The sequence below is a fragment of the Cygnus olor genome, chromosome 1 (genome assembly GCF_009769625.2).
Source record: "Cygnus olor isolate bCygOlo1 chromosome 1, bCygOlo1.pri.v2, whole genome shotgun sequence".
NCBI lineage: Eukaryota > Metazoa > Chordata > Aves > Anseriformes > Anatidae > Cygnus > Cygnus olor.
The window spans coordinates 127,557,604-127,579,295 of NC_049169.1; the positions used below are offsets into that span (position 1 = coordinate 127,557,604).

Here is a 21,692-nt window from a genome sequence, read left to right on the forward strand (position 1 = left end):
CCCCGAGCCCTCCGCGGAGCGGAGCGTGGGGGGCTCGGGCGCGGTGGCGGCGGGGGGCGGCCTCGTGGTGCTGCTGGTGCTGGTACTCCCCGCCGCCGCCAGCTGCGAGGGCAGCGCGCTGCCCGGCGAGGTGCCGCGCTCGGGGACCCTCGGGGGGTCGGCGGGGCGCTCGGGGGGGCTTTGCATGCCCCCGAGGAGCTCGTTGTCGCGGTGTGAGCCCCAGGGCTTGCCCCGAGGCTGGTTTCTGGCTGTTCCGTTAGCCTGCAGAAGACAGGGAGAAGTCACCGGGTGGCGGGACGGAGAGGTGCTGGCGGCTGGTGGGTTCTCCTGCTGCACGCCTCGCCTGTGTCTGGCAGCTCCTCGGGGTCTGGTGAGCTGACCTTAAAAAGTGCCTCGTCCATCTGGTGGTAATTTTTTGGGGCGTTCTTCACCTGGCTTGCGAACAGCACCTCGGTGCAAGTTTGTGTCATTTTTTTAGGAGTTGGGCTTGATGATCCTTGTGGGTCCCTTCCAACTTGGGATGTTCTGTGATTTATGATTCAAGGAACAGCAGCCTTAAAATCTCTGGGTTTTTAAAGCTCTCCTGCTGCGCCTCACACCTTGGAGGTGGCACAGAAAAGCTGTCTGTGGGACAGTCGCCCGGTGTCGGAAACCACCGCAGTGCTTGTGCGGGTGGGAAGAGCAGCAGCGGGAAGGCATTTACCATGTTAGCTGTGTTTTAAGCTGTCATATTAACATCAGGTAATAAATAGGAGAGTGAATGCGCTGGGGCTGTCCTGTCAACTGCTGCTCAGAGCACAGCACCCCATAGGAGACTCGAGGGGGCTCTGGCAGCGCGTCGGCAGGAGCTGCGCCTACAGCCAGGCCGCCTGGTCGGGGCAAGGGGAGCCGGTTTTCTCCCTTAGGGTGTAATAAAATGTAAGTACTATTTATGGGTGATGCAACTTGAATTGATGTAAAGAATAACCAAGTTAAAGACACTTTAGTACTTTATTTATGGGAGGTTTCACAGTAATGCAAGCAGGAAGAGCGTACGGTGAAACTGAAATTTAGATGTAGAAGTACTAGAAGGGCTGTTAACTTTTAACAAGTTCTAGCTTTGACTATTAAAGTAATGCTTTCTGATTTTGTTTGAGACTCTTGTGACAGAGTTGTTGTTCTAGTTCTCTAATTGTCGCAAATAGCGCAGCAGCATGCTTGTAGTATCTTTCAGGTTAGTTGGTAGTAAGTATTTCATAATCTGTTCATAATTCTGTTCAGATTCTGGAAATAGAAATGCTCGCTTCTGGTTTCATGTTATTAACTGCTTGCACAGCAATTAAAAGCCGTGTAGATACACAAACATGACCGGCTCCGATTAGGTTGTTCTTAAAATTGGGTCATACGGTAGGTGTTGATCTTGGTGTAGGATCTTGGTTCAGGGAAGGAGCAGTAACAGTCCTCTAAAATATGTTTCCTCAGACTTTGTACGTTGCTACTTTGAATGTGCAGACGCCTTTTTTTCTTTCTCCTTTCTCTTTTCTGGCGGCGGTGGCTGCTGGTGCTGTCCTTGCTGCGTGCGGTGCAGCACTCTGATAAGGTAGAGGCGTTGTTTTCTGTGGTAGCTGCCTGAGTTCAAAAGAGGTGTTGGGGAGGGCTTGTGTTACACAACCAAATATAATTTTGTTTTCATTAGTGTGAAATTGATGGTACAGAGAATGCATTCATTCCGATGTCTGCCTAAAAGTTGTGTGTGTAAAACAACGACTCTGCTGGACTCGAGGGGACGTAGAAAAGGGTGAAGGAAATGTGCAAAGGGCAGAAGTCGCCACCTACGTTGGGCGTCCTTTTCTCACAATTGTGTCTCATTGTTTTCTTAGTACTGAAATGGGACTGCGAGCTGTGAGTGAGCCGTGCTTGCTCCCTTTATCTGTTGCGGTCCATATGTGATGGAGTGGGTGTGCGGGGAGGAATGGAGTCCTCGGTAATTATCGCTTGATATTAAGGAGTGTCGCCAACAGGAAATGCCATTTGTCGTTAACTGTCCAGGACACTGCCGCCGACCTTCTTATTTGTCTGGCTACCTCTGCCTCAAGCAGGAATGGGTAAAATACGCAGTTTTTCTTGTATATTTTCAGATAATCTTTGAAAATATTGCAGTGTGCTATAATGTTTTCTGAGTGTAAATATAAAGCAAATTACAGGTAGGGACTGGTTCAGTGCTTCAAAGGGTCCGCACAAGGGAGGCTGTTAACCAACTTCTTGACCTCTGCATCTGCTGGGGCTTTAAAGTTCTGTTTACTCCCATTTGACAGAAGTAGCCTTAGGCACCCAATGTTAGTGCTGATTGCTTCTTCCAGAGATTAAAATCTTAAATGTCGAGGGCTATGCTGTTAGTGTTCTCTAAAATGTAAGACATGCAACGTCAGTGGCTCAGGACTCCGATTCCTCTAGGACACTGGAAACCATGTATGGAGCTGTTGGGGCTTAATAGAGCTGTTTTTAAATGTGGAGCAACAGAAATGTTAAAGATAAAATTGTTTGTGCTTTAATGTTACAGGTGTTTGCGTTGCATGTCGTAGCCCTGGTATTTTTGCAAATACTTAGAGTTTGGCTCAGTGTAATTTGAAATCCTAGAATACATGTTCTAATGTGATTTGGTGAATGCTTTCTTTTTTGCTATGATGTGTTTTTGGTATAGGGCAGTGTTTTACTGATACAATTTGTAGGATTTCTTTCAAGTTCCAAGTCTTCTCTAATTTGGTGATGTCTTGATGTAATGGTAGGCAGCTTTAACATTAGTTATATGCAGTCAAGTTTATTTTTATATTTTTTTATTAGTTATATGCGGTCAAGTTACAGTGGTGGCTGATAATGGTGAGATACAGGCAGCGTGTGCATGCAAACAGCTTCACCTGCGCTATGTGGAAAGGCGATCCATTTGCTGTGGATGAAGACCCTAAAAAGTTTTGGTTAAGTCCCCGGAGGAGCCGTAGCTTCTTTTAAGGATATGTTCCTGTGCCAGTCCCATCTTTTGTACAAGCGTACTGCGTGCTGCGGCTGGCCAACCTGACCTGCCTGGGTGGCAGTGGCCGTGGAGCAGCAGCGTCGTGCCAGGCCGGCTTGGTGAGCCACCTTGCGCTGCCTGAAGCTGGCGTCCCACGTCTGCAATCTTCTTTAAGCGTATCTCTAGTCCTGCAAGACGGGCAAAGGGGGCTGTGTACCCGCTGCTGCTGGGGCAAGGACTCGTGGCACAGCTGCTGGCGGTGGGGGGCACGCTCCCCTGTTGCTTTCAGCACATTTACAAGTAGAGTAACCAGGGCACTAGCGGTGGTAGTACGAGTACCCTTGGATGTACTCGTGTCTCTTCCTTGTCAGCCTTTCTGCTTGGTCAGTGAGGAGATAGATCTGGAGGAAAGTCAGGAGCTGCAACACAGCTGTTCAGAAATCAGCAGCTATCTTTACAAGGCTCCTTATCTCTGCTTGATGGGCTTGCTCTGATGCTTTCTCTTGTACACAATGGATACGGAGCAGCCAGGTCATTAGCAGCAGAGGGGATATGCTGTGTCCTACCTCCTCGCCGGATTGCTGTCACAGGAACTTGCAGCTTTAGTTTCTGTGTCCTTGGAACAGGACAAAAAAAAATCCAGTATTATCTTAAGTATGAATGGTGTGAAGAAATATACAGTTCTTTGTTGGTGTTGGTGAGTTTTGTCTGTCTCGTTTCAGCACTGTAGATTGAGAACTGGTTCATAGTTCTTGGCTTTAACAAAGGTGACTGCTGCATGGGTAGTATTTGATTGTTTTGGATCCAGATTGGTGCACCACTAAATGTGTGCTGAGTGTGTTTTTCCACGCGCACTCTTCCTGCTTTTCTGAATTACTGGCAGAGCCATTAAGATGGAAGTATTTCTGAAATCCTCAAACCTTTAACAAAATTTTAGTGCTCTTCCACTTGTTTTAGTAGGCAATAGCCTCTCTGCCTCACAGGGAAGATGCTTTCTAGATATCTTATGTCCAAACTAATCTTAAAGTGCTTTTTCTTTGTGATTTGTTAGAATAACGTTGTGTGCAGCTCAAGTGTGAGCAGTGTTTTTGGAGTGTTATTTTTTCCCTGTAGGTGATGTATTATCTGTGCGGCTCCCCATTTAGCATGTCGTCATCTAAAACCAAGCAAGGCATTACATTAAAGGTAGGTGTCCTCCTTTGAATCATTTGGTTCTAGGCCTTCGGCTTCACAAATCAGGTCAAATTCCACTTAAGACAGCAAAGAAATCTAGGCCTTTCATGAAAGGGTTGAACTTCTTTGATGGAAATCTCAGTTTGTTGTCTTCTCAAGGTAATACGATAGCCCTTTTAGCGCAGGGCAAAGCCGAGGCTGAGCCTTTCATCATCTCTAGCGTGCATTAGCTCAGGGAGCATCTGAAGTTTATAAAACGTGCAAGAGAGTAGCACCGTTTTAATGAGGTGCATACATAAAGCGAAGCACGCGCCGTTATTTATGTACTGTATGGAATCTGCCGGAGATTAAGGCAGAGGAGGTCAGTGCCGCCAGCGCAACTCCTGGGGCGCTCCTAAAAGCCCATTTGGAAAGAGCAGTTCGTAAAAGCGAGTCTTGTACGTGGAGGAATGTGAAAGGGTATCAGAGCTGCTAAATTTGGCGGAACTTGTCGCTGCCATCTATCGGGGCTCAGACTAAAAGGTCTGGGGCGTGCACGATGGCACTTCTAATGCTAAACCCTGTACGCGTGCCCTGCGCTGGAGTGCACTGAAGAGGCAGACAGTGGTTTTCTGGAAAGGCCTGAAGGTATGTACTGGTTCTAATCATGAAACGAACAGCGTTATAATTAGTGGGAAAACTGTGTGTCTTGTGTGTATTTTTGTTTTCTTCTGCTTGAGTTCTTGCCTGAATGCCCTCAGGTGCCCAGCAGGGTAAGCTGAGGGTGGGGAAGGGGCCAGGGATCGCAGCGTGCAAAGCAGAAAGGGGCTGCTCTGTCCCTGCCCCTGTCCTGGGGCTGGCATCCAACAGGGACACAGCTCCTCAGGCGTGCTGGGGAAGACGTGGCCCCACCACATCATGCCCCGTTTCACCCTGTTTGTTTCAGAAGTGGAAAGTTGTCCTAGGAAGTTTGGAAAGAGAGACACGGGCTTGCTTTGGATGTTTCCGATGCGCTGGGCTTCTGCCTTCTGTTTTCAAAGAGTGCAGCAAATGCTGCAGCTGAGTATTTGCAGCTGTCCTGTCGTATGAATACTTAGGAGCAGGCTGTTCTCTGTGGACCCATCAGCACGGTGTGTGCCACGGGAATGCCTGGCGGCACCGAACAGGACTCATGAATGTTCGTCTGAATAGATGGGCATGTGTTTTTGGTGGCGTCTGCCTGCAGGATGATTTATTTGGTGGGATGGGTTACAGAAGGATTTTTTTTTTTTCTTAGAGGAATAAGAAGCTGGGGAAGCAGCAGAGCCCTCAGTACCAGCAGCACAGGTACCCCTGCCTGGTGGGGCCTTTGGCTTGTTTGGGTCCTCAAGCGAGGGGAGGGTGCCTTAAGCACTGGAAGAAGATGGCAGCAGGAGTATGTTGCTGCTGGCTTTGAGTATGAGCAAGGAGAGTCAAACATCATGCTTTGAAATAAGCTGATGTGTGGGGTGCTCGCAAGACTGATCTATACAGAAATATCACAAGGTTGTTCTCCGTGCCTCCACTGGAAAAGAAATGGTGTACTTTCATAGATTTCTGCAGCAGAAAAAAGATGATCGTGTGAAATCGTGATGGATTTCCCAGCTCCATGATATGTGCGTGGGGCTCTTGGATCCTCTCTGAGCTGAGCTTGAGCGGTCCCTTCAGCTCTTGGTGGCCATGTAGACGGGAGGAAGCCTGAGTTATCTACGAGGTTGTAAAACCCTTTTCCACCAGCCCTCCTCTGCTTGTCTTTCTCCCCGTTTCCCCTGAGTACACACACTCTGTCTTACTGCTGCTTTTAAAACCGCTGGTATTGCTTGCTGTCTGTCAGAGATGAGTGCAGAAAAGCCCTGTTGGGATCTCTGGCATCCCATTCCATCCTAGACTCCGGGCATCTCTTACTATGTTTGCAGTAGCAATTTCTTTTCTCCCTTACCTGCTGTATTTGCACTGTGCTAAAAGTATGCTTGGTGCCTCACAGAACAAATAGAGAGCTCTCTGCTGTGTCAGGGGAGGCTGAGCTGAAGGCACAGGAGGTGCATCTGGGTGTACAGGGAATTTCATGCAGGTATTTAGCTCTTAGTCAGTCTTCATCATGCAAGATGATGTGTATATATACATCATGTGTGTGTATATATATATATTTATTAATTTTTTTTGTGCATAATTTAATTAGTTTGCTTCGTGAAAAAAATTTGAGCTAGGCATTTGAACAAAGCCAGGTTGAATGATGATGATGAATGCTTGCAGGAACACTATTCCAGGTTTGAAGAGGGGAAGCAGAAAAACAGCACGGAGGTTCTGGTGAGTTGAATTCACCAAAATGTTTGAACGATTTGTCGAGCTCTTATGCTACTGCAAATATGCACTAGAAAACTACTAAAACTGACAGTTTTACTTAAGATAGAAATGTAAGTGCTGCGAACTGTATTTTTGATTTATTTGAATATAATGTTAAAATACCCTTTCATGTGGGAAGGCTGGCGTTTTAAGAATATTTAAAGCTGTTAATGGCCAGTCAGCCTCTTTGCTGAACTGCTGACTTCACACATACCATTTCCTTTTTCAGGTTTTTACAACCCCATATCTTCCAACTTTTAAAGCAGGATGGGGGGGGGGGGATGTGTAGAGGGGAGAAGCTATTTTTATTTTCCACTGGTAGCTATAGAGCAGCTCTAAACTTTAATTTTTAAAATTACTGTCCAAATAGTAAATGTTGAGTGTGTGACGTGAGACGTTTCTGTTTTCAGTTGATAGTAGCTATGTTATTTAATTTAATTCTGAGACCTAATTTTTCAGCTGTTCTCATTTATAAGTATTTATTTTTTTGCTTCAGGAATTTTCGGGACAAATCTGTGGTCTAAACCTTGTTAATGTTTGTTTTTAAAACACACAATGCCTTGCTCTGTACTGAATAATATACACTTAGTGCAGATTGAGAGCTTATGATTTTGTAGTCTTGAAATGTGCGATTCACTGTAATTACAATTGCTCATATCCTAAAGCAGATCGTAAACTTACCTGGAAGGAGGGCAGAACGTTTACAAATGGTGTTTTACTGCTGACAGCTTAAAAGTTTGTTTATGCTAATCACTTCATAAATAGTGAGCAGTGCACTGTTGGGGACTTTCTGAGGAATTTTGCAAGTGCAGAAAGTTTCTTCTTGATGTTAAGGCAAACGCTGTTATAAAATGATATTTGGAAAGCCGTAATTACCTACTCTTGTCTTTTAACAGCTTAAGAAATATTCAGCCTTAGTTTTTATAATAATACATATGGCTAGCTAACATTTGCTCTTCTGAAAGCCCATAAATTCTCCAAGAGCCTAGCTCTCCTCTAGCTCTGCTTTTATCTACTAGAGAGGTGTTCTGATCTCTCAGGTTGTTAGAAGTTCTGCCATATGAAAATATGGAAGTTTCATTTCCTTTCCTGGAATGATTCTCACTTCTATTTATTTATTTATGTACAGAGAATTTGAACTCAAAGGGATTTTAACTCAGATCAAGTTTCTAGTTAGAACACTAGCTGGTTATGTATGCATAAATGAAGGAAAACCTCATCTTCAGTGTGGTTTTTTTTTTTTTATTATTTTGAACTCATAAATGTGTAATGCTAAATAATACTGATTTTATGACTATGAAGTTTGTGTCACATCTTATGGTGTTTTGTGCAGGGATAAGTTGTTTTTTTTTTCTCCTAGCCTGTGAGATCTTACTTTTCTATAATGGTGCCACAGTGTGCTCTAGAAGAATAGTTTAGGGATGATTCCTGTTGCAGAAATACAGAGATATATGCTGTTATGTCCTGAAGTATATGTGAGGCTATGCACCGGGTGACTTACCTGGAAGGAAATTTTCAAGGGCACTTGGAAGTATCGGATGTTACAGGAGTACTCTTCTTAGCCTTATTCTGTGTATTTGCCCTTTTTCAGCACCTTAAGGGCTTGTGCAAAGATTGTGAAGTAGTATTTTTATGTAAGAGATGACAGGCGAATGGACGAGCAGGTTAAAAAACAGCACGTCCCTCTCAGGAGCAGTCACTGCGGTGGACCGCGCTCTCCTGTCAGAGGAGTTGGTGCCTCAGGTATGGGCTGCCCTGTGTGAGGGCAGGGCTGTGGGGTGGGCCGGGGGCTGTGAAGGGATGCAGGGGGCTGTCAAGAGACACAGGGGACTGTGAAAGGACACAGGGAGTGAGGATGGTGGCAGAGGCCAGGGTGGTGGTGCCAGCCCCACAGCTGGGCCTTCTGAGGGCGGCGGCACTGGTGTGCTGGTGGCGAAGCACCCTGTTCGCATGGAGCCTGGAAGACGACCGCCTGCACTTCTGTGCCCTCTGTCCCTCCGGAGGGCCACCAGGGGTCGGGACAGACAGCTCTGAAATCGCCAGCTCCGTCTTCCCTCAGAGTCTGAGGTATGGAGTCATTGACAGGGAAACTGTAATGCTTTTGGTGGTCCTAAGCCCGTGATCTGCTGGGTGCTCAGGCTTCTTTTGAGCGTTACACTGATCACCATAATCCCGTGCCGTGTGTTTTTATGACCAGGCATGCTGTCAAGATGAACTTGCACCATGAAGCCCTAAATATGCATGCTTTTTTTTCCAGGACATTCAGCTTGCTTGAATGCCAGGCTTACAGTGCGAAGTATAATGGGGATGTGGTTGAGAGAAAGGAGCAAATGACTTTGACGTTTTCTGTAAAATACCACCTTCTTTGAATTGCAGCAACACGTGTCCTTTGAGTAATTCTTTCAAAATTAGAAGAGCAATGTTAGACAGGAAACATGCTTTCCATCCTGTTTGCTGACACCTGGTACTATGTAGTAGCGACGCATCAAGAGTGAAGGTTTAGGCTTGTCTAATAATATATGTCCTTCTGACAAAAGACTTACACAGTGGGAGGTGGCTAGCAGGAGTGATTTGGGCATTAACCATAAAAACTTCAGTAAGGAATTAAAGGCAGATGAATGCTTTCTGTCTGTCTGTCTATTTATTTATTTATTTATTTTTAATTTAAAGTAGCTGATGCAAGGGAAGCTAATCAGAGAAGGAATGAAACTCAGTTTACAGGATGAATTGAGAAGTAAATTATGTAAATAATACAGTTGATGAGTGTGGAAATCCTCCCTGTTGCTTTAAATAGAATATATTCCAATGATGAATTTAATGTTATCACAGAATGGTTTGGGTTGGGAGGGACCTTACAGATCATGCAGTTCCTTAGGTTCCTGCATTTTTCTGCTTTTTTAATGTACAGCAAGTAGTTTTTCATTGGTCTCTGGTATAGATTCTGTACTTCCATTCCTAAATTGGTGGGTTTTGGCCATTTTCTGTATATGACTGTCGGTCACTATGGTTAGCTTGGTTTTTGAAGCTTTGGTTTTCATTCTCTTGCTTTGTGCATGCTCACTCCATTACACTTCAGACTTGCCAGTACATTTCTATGTTTGTTTGCATATTCCTGGCCTTGTTTTATTTATTTATTTTTGCCTGTGTTTCTTTAAGCTTCTAGATTAATTTCTTAACCTTAACTTTCTGTATTGCTCGCTCTGCTGTTTCACCCTGTTGCACATGCAAGAATGCCTCGAGCTCCATCCTCTCTGTGAGATTTTGCCGAAAAGCACCTGGAGGTTTCTCCCCCGGCCTAGCTGGCTGTTTCTGCTGGGGATGGTGAGGCCATGGTGAGAGGTGCCTCAGGTACCAGGCGACGTGACTGGCCTCGCTCGCCCCTCACGCAAGGTGGTGGTGGTGGAAAGCTGTTCCTGGGCCTGCCCTGTCTTCTGGAGGTAACTGGTTTTCATTTTGCTGTCATCCAGCATCATGTAGCGGTTGTTAGAGGCCCAGAAACACTGTTTTTGAATGTCTACTGTGACAAACGTTGCTATCTACCAGCTAATTTAATAGAGACTGAGTACACTGAGTACTGTAAGTGTGACCGGGTTTTAAGTAGCACCTCTTCCAAACAGCAGTATATTGTATTTCTGCTCAGCGGTTCGCTCTGTTTCAGAGAGCGCTCTCAGAGCTTTCCCTTGTCTTATATTTTTAACAGGCCGGTGGGCACGCTGTAAAACCGCCTATCTGGTGGAGCAGAGGCTAATGAAACGCTGGAATCCTTTTTATGTCCTGACAGGCGCTCCGGTTGTGCTAAACTTGATGACTATCACTGCAGGGATGGAATCTTTATTACTGCACCAAGTGCAATCTGGTGCTTGGAACAAAAAGATAAAAACCATGCACTGTTTTAAAGTAATCTGTAAAACAGTTACTTTGACTCTGCATCACCTTTCACAATTTATTACTTGCAGCGGAAAAGCTTTGAATTTTGGGGGGAGTCTACGAAAGTATCACGTATTTCAAATTTATTTGATGGCTTAAAAGGGTTTCTCTTCTTAATCCTGATGATCACTTATACTGTGAATGCTATTGTGTAGCAAAACCTGCTTATTTTATGTCAGTATCCAGTTTTATTTATAACTGCTTTCAAGTCTCAGTCACTTAGGTTTTTTGTAATAACTATCCAGCATGTCCACGCGCTGCAGACATGCACAAAACGCATTCTTCAGTCACTGGCCTTTTTAAAACCATATTTAGTTTGTTTTAGCCATGGGACTAGCACTGTATAAAGTTTTCGTCATGCAGTCTACCACCGTGGTGTACAATTTCCTCTAAATTTCACTAAATGTCACAATTTCAGGAAAATACTTGCCTGTATGACACACCTCTTGTTACATGCAATATCTATGTGTAAATTTTTAGCATGTGAGTGTAAGGTTCAAGAAACTCCAAACAGCTACCTTGCTTTTCAACTACCATTCCTTTTTATAGCATTGGAAAGATACAGGTTCCAAAAATGTTACTTTTGGCAAAATTTGTCTTCGAAAAAGTGTCCATACGTTTAAATTAAAAAAAATAAATTTTGAACTGTTAATGATGTTAACTTTAATATCATGGGATTTCCTTGAAAGGAAATGATCAAAGAAGATAATTCAGAAATTTGAATGTATTTTTATGCATTATTACTTGAATAGTGAATGGGAAAGGATCATAAACTTGCCTGTTTTGTTGCTTTAGGGGTAAAAAGCCTCAAGTGAGTTTCACTTGTTTTGAGTGCAGTCGAAATTCCAAAGAATTGACGCTGGAGTAGAAAATCACAGTAGCACGCGCACAAAAATTGTTTTTGCTGTGTTACAATGGTTTAACTAAGTTGTTTCTAAAACCTGCAAGAGCGTGGGTCACTTCTAGTTATCTGCAGTTAGCATTCCCGTGGTGGGTTCTGCCTCCTCTGCCGTAAGCGGTAACGGGCAGTGGTAGCAGTGAGCAGTTGTGCCTTTGTGTAGATTTCTTACATCAGTGTTCTGTTCCCCTTGCCAGTGTGGTTCCGAAAGAGCATTTTATCCAGAGATGTTTAAAGTTATGTGGTGGAAGATAAACTCCGTGTGTGTAAGCCAGGAGGAGCGTGTGACCCATGAGTTTTTCCTTCATTTTTCAGTAGTGTTTGTTGGGGAAAACAGGAAAAAACATGTTTTATATCTTTCTTTGAGTTAGAAATTCACTGAAAATGCAAATCATTATACCACAAACTGTCTAAACCAATGAAATAAAAGTTTGGGTTCTTCTGTACCCTTGCTACTTTGACATATCCATTGTTTACATGCTGCTCTTCTACAAATAGCTTGTTAAAAGCTTGCAACTTTTTACCAGCAAGATAAGTGTACAACAATACAAAAAAAAAAAAATCCTCCTTTTCCAAAACAAGAAAGCCCAAACCCCAACAACCCCCCCCTAACTTGTTGTATTATTACTCCACAGGAAACTGTTGTGCTGAAAGGAAGAATTAACTGGTCTTTCAACTTCAGCCTTTTTATTGTGAGAGAGATCACAGAAGTGTTACCATGGGGAGAACAGCAGCTAAAGGTGAGGCCTGATAGCTTTTATCCAAGAGGAAAGAAAATAGGGAACCTGTTAAACTGTCTCTTCTGTGGTGGTGGTGTATTACTTAACAATTAGGATACTGTGAAATTCAGGAAGAGAAGTTATGATACATACTGAACACAGGTAAGTACAAAGTTTACATTGTTTTAGAGTAAGTGTGCTAAATTCAGCTTAGCCTGGAGTTCTATACAAGTTCAGCCAAAGCAATTTTGTCCTGTGACAGCCTCGAAGTCATTATACTACTCTAACATTGAACAATGTGTCTAGATGTGGTATTAAATGAAATGTAGTGCTTTGTTTTGTAACTGCACATAATTTATCTGGAGGATAACTGAGTAGTGCAAGGAATAAAAGTTTACTGCAATAAATAGTATTAGCAGCTGTCTTCTACAAGCACTTGAAGATAAAAATGTACACTTTTTAAAGAAATTTGTCCACAAATGCACAGTGTAGTGCAAAGGTGTGATACCTACTGTGTCATGTCTGCAGAAGATAATTGCGAATTAAGTGCTAAAATAAAGAGTGAGACTGAAGAAATAACAAGCGTGTTTGGGTTGGTGGAACAAAGAGAATGTAAAGCGAGAAGGACCCACTCTTTCAAACCAGGTTTCTGCTGCTTTTTAAACCTTTCAGATGAGTAGGCTTCCCTCCTAAAAGATTACTAATACTTTTGTGTTTTTCTTGAGCTTTCCACCTTCAGCCCAAGCTGCTTTATGTGCTTGAGTGCTCCCTTGGTAAATAATTGTCTTTATAATAGATTTTCTGGAATGGCAGCAGTCATCTATTTAATTGTTGAACCAAGAGTTTATGGAGGAAGTCTACCCCCTTCTCTTGTAGTTTTTCTGCATGGCTGTTGTCTAGATATACTGAAAGAAGCACTCTGTTCTGGGCAGATAAGAATCCCACTGGGAAGCAGAGAAAGAAAGGGAAGGAGACATAGATTCACTCTGTCTTGATATACTCAGCTGCATGCACTGAAGTTTGGTGAAGGGTAGCTAAAATGTGCTCACAACTCTGTGCGCTAGGGAGCAAAGGCAGCCCCTTCCTGACCTATGGTAAGTCTTGGGCTCGTCTTAGCAAACTTCATATGAGGGTAAGTAACTGCATGGCATGGGAAGAGCAAATGTTTCTGTCACCCAGAAGTGTTTCATGTCTGTCTGGAAGAGACAAAGGATTTCTTTGAGAAAAGTGGTCTCCTGCCAAGTTTTGAACACAGACTGGAGTTGAAGACTTTAAGATGGCTAAGAAGTAGCTGCACAGATCTCGAAGGCATGACTGTGAAATTTTTTCCCACACTGGACAGCAAGCAAATAGGAAGTCTTAAAAGATGACAAATGCATGACTCCTCATGTCACACACCTCTCTAAAAACTAATACTGTCAAAAGAGATGATGCTTGCCAGTATACAGGCAAAGAAGTCATCTTGTTTCCTGAAAGATTAAGTCATCCCAGAAAGAAGTGTTGGGGATTTGTTAAGTGTCTCAGAGAACAAGCTGCAGTTCAGCATGGGAGTTTATAAGAGGAAATATAAATTGGTCACTAGGATCATCTTTACCAGACCTTATTATATTCTAAAGGTACCTTTTTTTTTTTTTTTAAATTAATGAGACAGTAAAGATAGCTTTGTTTCGTTTCTTTCTTGTCTCTAATTTCTTGCATGATAGATGTGGTTACTCTTGCCTGTCGTCTCTTGAGTAATCTTATCAGCAGAAGAATTCTGTGGTTACAGATAGGGTGAAGTAATATAAACACATGGAGTTTTGAATCAGTAAGGAGAAAACACTATGTTAAATAATCTATTCTAATCTTCTTTTGTATCTACTGCTTTAGTTTATGGGGTGTGCTGTCGAAAAACTGCTATTTTGTGAATAGAATATGCCGCTATGTTAATTTTAATATGTGCTGTATTCTAATCTAGCTACCTAGAAGAAAACATTCTTTTACAGGATTTTGAAAGTAGATATTTAGCCTGTATGCATTATAGGCTACCTATATACGTATTTACACAGTGAATGTAAAAGCTCTTAAATATATACTTAGGTATGTTACTGTATTTTTAACACTTTCTTTGAAAATAGGATACAATTCTTTCTTTGCCTTTTTTTTTTTTTTTGGAGAACTGAATAGCATGTAGTTAGATCCACAGTAGTATCATTTCATTTTTTTGTGGTTTGACAAAATGATCTAAAACATACTGTGTTTTGCATTGGGAAGTAAATTCAAGCTTGTGTCTTTATAAATGAACTTTATGAACAGAGAAAGATAGATAATTCAACTGACTTGTTTTTGTCCTGATGAACTTCAAGCCTCTAGAATTAGTAAATCTCTTCTATCTCTAACATACAAAAAAAGTTCCCATTTCCAAGTCCACTTTTCAGCTTTGAGGAAAATAAATCATTGAGTTGCTAGCTGAGGGAGATGAGGGGAAAATACTGTTTGTACCTGCAGAGATATTCATGACCTCATTTTTGAGATTAGACGTCAAAGTTTGACCAAACTGAGTGTCATTTGCTGAGGGAGTCATACTTCTCAGTCCAATTATTTGACATAATACTCTTCCATTTCTTAATTTTGTTTTCAGTGATCTTTTGGAATTAAATTTACCAGAGTATAGGCTATCAAAATATCGTATGTAAACTGGCACACTTAAAGGCACTTTGATTTATAAATTCAGATTTTAATAAATCTTATTTTCCTTAATGTTTCTTCTAAAAATAAACCATAAATTCTTATCCACCCTGACTAATGACATTGGAAGAGGCGCGCTGCACCAAAGCCTTTGGAAGTGCAGACTGAGGGAAACCTTTCTGAGTGGTGGGAGGTGGTAGTAGATTCAGGGTATCTCAGGGGAAAACAGGACAGTAATTCTTACAGTTAATGGCTTTTCATCTGTTCAGACAAAACACTCTAGCTTTGTAGTGGTCTTCCCAACATTGAAATATGGCATGCGTAAAAGCTCGGGGGGGGGCGGGCTTTAAAAGCAATCTTAGTTTATTCAGACTTATGCAGAAGCATCCAAGAAATGTGGTGGGTGTGTTTTGCTTGAGCATTTTAAAGAATAGCTTTCTGCCCATCAAAAATAAATGGTAGTGTTTGAGTTTATTATCAATTAAGATGCCTCCAGCTCAAATGAAAGAGGTATCTTAAGGAATTTCTATTTCTTTTCATTAATGTCTTCATCTCTTCTTGTTCTCATAGTTTTCTAATTGATGATTATAAGTAAAATGTGCCACTGAGCGTATTCCATTTCAGCATTTTTATTTGCTATAGTATTTGTGGAATAGGCATTAAACCTGATACAGGAAACAAATAATTTGGGTGGGAGATGTCAGCAAAAATTCATCTGGTGTGCAGGCCATGGGTTTTCACATTCTTTCACCTGTTCTTGATTTCTCTTATCATGAAAGGCTGTCATCTCGTTTGAAATCTGGCACTGTTGGGTCGATGTTCTTTCATGGCTGTCCTTTCAAGCTTTGGGTATTCGCAGGAAGCAGTTATTAGTTCTGTTCTTCAATAAGCCTCTTATGTGGGATTCCGTTGGATTTCCTCTTCAGAAATAAGTGGATAGGGAAGTCTTCTGTTCTGCAAGCTATCATGTGACAGTCCCATGACTGTTTCATTTTATTTTTATTTTTTTGAAAGCCTCAATAACCGAGCTTGTAGAACATAGGGAAAGGTTTTTCTAGTGATTGTCACCACCCAGTAGAGCACTGGCTGGATTCAGTTCAATCCCAAAGAGGCTGAATGGAATATATTTTGAACTGTAGGGAGGAGACAGTGACTGTTGTCCTTGTGTCTTGTCATTGTCACTGGTGTAGTTTTAGTGCTACCCCTTCTTCAGTTCTCACTGATAGTTGTCAAGGTGTAGGGTGTCCACTTGTGCAGGCTAAAGCCCTACTCCTGAGCAAGGACCTGGCTTAGAGCTCTGTGGGCACCACCCAGAAGTATTGCAGCAGGGCCATCTGAAGTTGACCCCAATAGGGATTTTTCCTTGGACAACTGTCAAGTGCTTTCAATGTCTGAAGGCAAACTTTTAAAACAAAGAGCATGCAAGTCAAGAAAGAAGACTAAGTAAAGGAGTAAACATAGCATTTTTTCCCCGTAGTTCAAAGGATCTGGGGTATTCCAGATGTGCCTTGGGAGAAGCAGGTGGTATATTTGCAGCACATTTTGAGCATTTATATAGTTGCCAGTTTACTCCTATGTAGCCTCTCTCAAGTCACTGAAATTCTCTTTGTTTTCTACGACTCTGGGGTCTGGGTTATCTTATATGTGGAAGGTGTCTCGGCACTAATAGGCTTTAAAGGTCCTGACCAGCCTCCCCTAGGACCTTTCCTCTACCCTGTCCAGGCCCAAGCCCCCACATCAGCCTTGGGGCCATCAGTCCCTGCCCCAGTGAGGCAGATTCGAGTATTCAATAAAATGAATATAGAATTAAATCTTCAGCTCAGAAATACACTGTTAGGTTTTATTATTTTCTTGTTTCTTAGTTTGCAGTGGTCTGAACAAGATTTAAAAGGTACCCAGGAGTTTTGAGGATCTCAAATTGTGTAGATTGAGTAAAGCTGTTTAAAAAAAAAAAAAAGTAGGATTGCTTTTTGTGGAGCTAGTACTACATTTTCTACAACTAGATATATTCTGATAATGTAATATAATGTAATTAAGCTTTGCTTTTTCATGCTGTACTTTGCAATATATTTTGAAAAAGAAAAATAGTACAGTGACTAAATTTGTAATATAAATTACCTTTTGATTATGCACTGAAATAGATGAAAGTCAGTCTTTGGAACAACACATTCTGTACTGTTTGAAAGCATTCTGTGTTATGCTGGACATCATTATGATGGGAATATTACATTTATTATGTGATGGAATCTTCTCTTTTAGATTCAAAGAATATTAAAAAAGAGAAAGATGGCAAGAATCAGCAGGCAAACAACCCGTCTTTAAACAGTGGTAGGTATCGCAGCTGTCAGGTTATTAGTTAAGGTATACTGAAAGGAAACGTATGCATTTGGATTGCAATGTCTCTTGAGGCTTTTTTTTCTCCTCTAATGTCTTTGACTATTACTGATGGGTAGTTAAAAACATACCATTGCTTTTGTGTAACTTAGCAAAGCGTGTTTTGGTGTAGCAAATAATGGTTGAAACTGCTTGACTTGAGTCTGATAGTTTTATTAGCTAAGAAAAGTACTTGTTATAACTATAATCAAAAACTCTCTGTAAACACTAATTTTTTAGATCATTTACCGATCTGGCTGTTGTTCTAATCATGTATTTCTCCGTTTAATGCCTCTTCTACCCCAGTTACCTTTACTTTCCTTAATGTATTTGCTGGTGCTTTGCTGGTGGCTTTTCGGTGTTGCTAACTGGATTCTAATTTTATTAAAAAAAAAATTGTTTTCAAATCAATTGTGTATCGATAACAAACTGTGGAAAACTTCACACTTGCCAAAAAAGATCCAGCTTCTTGTCAAATTTAGACAACTTCTGTTGTATCCTCAGCAGGTGCCATGGGGCATCGTATATGTGGGATTGCTGGGATGTATGTGGGTCTGCGGGCAGTTGCACCTTTGTGAGGTGCAGTAAGAGGGCAGCAGCATCCCTATATGCTCTTCATATATTTGTGGTAGTTGCTTGAATTTGGGGCCGCAAGAATTGTCACAAGTAGTGTTGACTGAAGTAGAAAATATTTTTGGGAATCCTTAGTTCTTGATAAAATATCATTGGATTACTTAAACTCTCACTCAGCTTACATTTCCATACCCACTGACTCCCAGTAAATGGCCTGGTTCAGAGGCTTTCCTGCATACAACCCGAGGAGTGAGTTACTGTTGTTTAATCATTGAACACACTGATGGACTAATGCAGCAATAGGGTGGTTGCAGTGACGACTTCCTGCATATGGATGTGATATCCTGGTACTGCCAGCCATAGTACAGCTTTGTGCAGTTACATTTGTCAGACTTCTTTCTTCCATTTCTTGGGATCCTATTGGTGGTAGTGTTCTTCTGTGTAACAAATGCACTTCTTTGCATGTCTCAAAGCATGTCTCGTTTCCCCTCTACAGTAGTGTAAGAGTAGCTCCAGTCAGACTGGACTCAGCATGTCTGTGTTTTAAAATAAGGTTGTCTGACATGACAGATGGAACCCCATAAGACAGCCACCACCAGCAAAGTGCTGTTCATATGTGACTAAGATAACCATATTTCGTGAGTCACTATAAAACTTCTTGCCTTCTTCTGCAGGAGAGAACAGCATGTTGAAAATGCTTTGTGTAGGAATAGTGCTAAGCAAGCAGGTTTTATTCTGTCGTGAGTGTTCTTTCACTGGGGGCTATGCTGTTCATCAACTTTCTGAGCACTGAATTTACTCACGAAATCTAGACTCAGCCCTGTCAAACACCTAGAGAGGAGTGACTTGCTCAACATCATGCAAGATATCTGGTTTTTGGTAGATTAAATGAAAATGTTTGTCCTGTGTTGTTGCTTGTTGGTGGCCAGGAAGAAGAAAGAACCTATTTTGGTCATTGGTTGAAGAAAGATGCTTTACAATGCTTTGGGCTACAATCCAGCAAATCTCCAGAATTTTCAGGGGGATGTGCGATAGGAAAAGTTGGAGAGGATGGGAAACAGAAGTGTGAGAAGAACAGCTGAAAAAAAAATAAGGTAGGGAAAGGCAGGGGTAGAAAAATTCTAGCTGAATGATCCCAACGTGTGGAAGGTTAGAAGGAATAAAAGGAGGATATGAAATAGCTTATACTTTACCTACTGTGTTTGCGGGAGTATGTAAACAAAAATTAAAAGGAAACATCATCTTTGGCAAAGAGAGGTGGTAGGATGAAGACTAGAAAAGAGATATCCCTGTGTCAAAAGTCTCAGACGTATGCGAAGGGATCCTTGGGATGAGATGAGAAGGCACAAGGTGCTCCATCTGTATAAACAGAATTTAGACTGTGGTAATATTGTATTAAACAAAATAAACCAGAACTGTAAACTCTACCTATTTACAAGCTACACTTGAATCGTAGTTTAAATCTTCAATTTAGAATTTGTAAAGCTTGGATTGGAACTAAACTGAAGCATTGTGTATGGAAGAGGACGATAGAGATAGGGAGCACTCCAATGAACTGGACGTCCACTTGTCCATGGGACCAGATGGGGTGCCTGTGGGGGTGCTGAGGGAGTTGTCTGATGTGGGGCTTCCCTCTCATTTTGGAGGGGCCACAGTGATCGGGGAAGTTTGATGATGACTGGAAAAAGGCAAACCACATGCCTGGGGTCAAGAAGGGAGTACTTAGGGAACTACAGGTTGGGCTGATGGGAACCGTGTAAAACTCCTGCAATGAGACACCTGCACCTGGGGCTGGCTAAGGCCACGCAGGCCGGAGGCTGGCTGGTTCAAAAGGAGCTCTGCCAAAAGGGCCTGCGAGGCAGCAGTGTGCTCTTGTGGTGACAAACGTCAACTGCATGCCAGGTCAAATTAGCAAAGATGTAGCCAGCAGGCGAGAGAAGGGGTTTGCTCCTTCTTCTTGGTGTTTGTGACACTGTGCCTGGAGTACTGTGCTCAGTTTTGAGCTCCCCAGTATGAAGAAGACAGTGACAGAATCACAGAATTATCTAGGTCGGAAGAGACCTCCAAGATCACCTAGTCCAACCTCTGACCTAACACTAACAAGTCCTCCACTAAACCATATCACTAAGCTCAACATCTAAACGTCTCTTAAAGACCTCCAGGGATGGTGACTCAACCACTTCCCTGGGCAGCCCATTCCAATGCCTAACAACCCTTTCAGTAAAGAAGTTCTTCCTAATATCCAACCTAAACCTCCCCTGGTGCAACTTTAGCCCCTTCCCCCTCGTCCTGTCACCAGGCACGTGGGAGAATAGACCAACCCCCACCTCGCTACAGCCTCCTTTAAGGTACCTGTAGAGAGCGATAAGGTCGCCCCTGAGCCTCCTCTTCTCCAGGCTGAACAATCCCAGCTCCCTCAGCCGCTCCTCGTAAGCCTTGTTCTCCAGACCCCTCACCAGCTTCGTCGCCCTTCTCTGGACTCACTCAAGCACCTCGCTGTGCTTCTTGTAGCGAGGGGCCCAAAACTGAACACAGTACTCGAGGTGCGGCCTCACCAGAGCTGAGTACAGGGGGACAATCACCTCCCTAGCCCTGCTGGCCACACTGCTTCTTATACAAGCCAGGATGCTGTTGGCCTTCTTGGCCACCTGAGCACACTGCTGGCTCATTCAGCTGACTATCAACCAGTACTCCCAGGTCCTTCTCTGCCAGGCAGCTTTCCAACCACTCATCTCCCAGCCTGTAGCGCTGCTTGGGGTTGTTGCGCCCCAGGTGCAGGACCCGGCACTTGGCCTTGTTGAACTTCATACAGTTGACCTCAGCCCATCGGTCCAGCCTATCCAGATCCTCCTGCAGAGCCTTCCTACCCTCGAGCAGATCGACACACGCACCTAACTTGGTGTCATCTGCAAACTTACTGAGGGCGCACTCGATCCCCTCATCCAGATCATCGATAAAGATATTAAAGAGGACCGGCCCCAGTACTGAGCCCTGGGGAACTCCACTAGTGACCGGCCTCCAACTGGATTTGGCTCCATTCACCACAACTCTTTGGGCCCGGCCATCCAGCCAGTTTCTAACCCAACGAAGCGTACGCCAGTCCAAGCCACGAGCAGCCAGTTTCTTGAGGAGAGTGCTGTGGGAAATGGTGTCAAAAGCCTTACTGAAGTCAAGGTAGACCACATCCACAGCCTTTCCCTCATCCACCAAGCGTGTCACTTTGTCATAGAAGGAGATCAGGTTCGTCAAACAGGACCTGCCTTTCATAAACCCATGCTGACTGGGCCTGATCACCTGGTTGCCCTGCAAGTGCCACGTGATGACACTCAAGATAATCTGCTCCATGAGCTTCCCTGGCACTGAGGTCAAACTAACAGGCCTATGCTTTCCCAGGTCTACATTCCAGACCTTCTTGTAGATGGGCATCACGTTTGCTAGCCGCCAGTTGACTGGGACCTCCCCTGATAGCCAGGACTGCCGATAAATGATGGAAAGGGGCTTGGCCAGCTCCTCCGACAGCTCTCTCAGTACCCTCGGGTGGATCCCATCCGGCCCCATCGACTTGTGTACATCCAAGTGCTATAGAAGGTCACCAACCATTTCCTCATGGATTGTGAGGGCCGCATCCTGCTCCCCATCCCCTTCCACCAGCTCAGGGTACTGGGTATCTAGAGAACAACTGGTTTTGCCGCTAAAGGCTGAGGCAAAGAACCAGAGCAAGTCAGCTGGCAGGCCACCAAAAGCAAGAAGGTGCTGGGGCACAAGAGGTAAGCAGAAAACTGGTAACAAAACCAGAAGAATGATTTCCTTAGCTGAAAGAAGCAGCAGCTGATGGGAGATCATCGTGCTGTCTTGAATTGCCTGATAGGTGGCTGTGGAGAAGACCAAGATGGATGCACCTCCAAGGTGCAGTGGAAGGATGTCTTGTCCTTGCTTGTTGGGATGTGAGATGTTCCTGTTTCATGTGAGGAAAAAAACATTCACACAGAGGGTGATGACACCCAGGAATTGGGGTTTATAGGTTACCCACAGAGAT

The 21,692-nt window shown here is 43.3% G+C and overlaps 1 protein-coding gene across 4 annotated transcripts in view; it reads left to right on the top strand.

Moving 5' to 3' along the window:
- SCML2 (Scm polycomb group protein like 2) overlaps positions 1-21,692 on the top strand; it is a 77,772-nt gene that overhangs the window by 59 nt on the left and 56,021 nt on the right. Inside the window, exons 1-3 of one of the 4 annotated variants that reach the window (XM_040532635.1) lie at positions 62-918; positions 11,960-12,064; positions 16,970-17,038. In XM_040532635.1, coding sequence (XP_040388569.1) covers positions 12,043-12,064; positions 16,970-17,038 — 91 coding nt within the window. In that variant the 5' untranslated portion in view covers positions 62-918; positions 11,960-12,042. Of the gene's footprint in view, positions 1-61; positions 919-11,959; positions 12,065-16,969; positions 17,039-21,692 lie in introns of those variants that run through there. The other 3 variants (XM_040532646.1, XM_040532649.1, XM_040532656.1) reach the window with 3 other exon arrangements.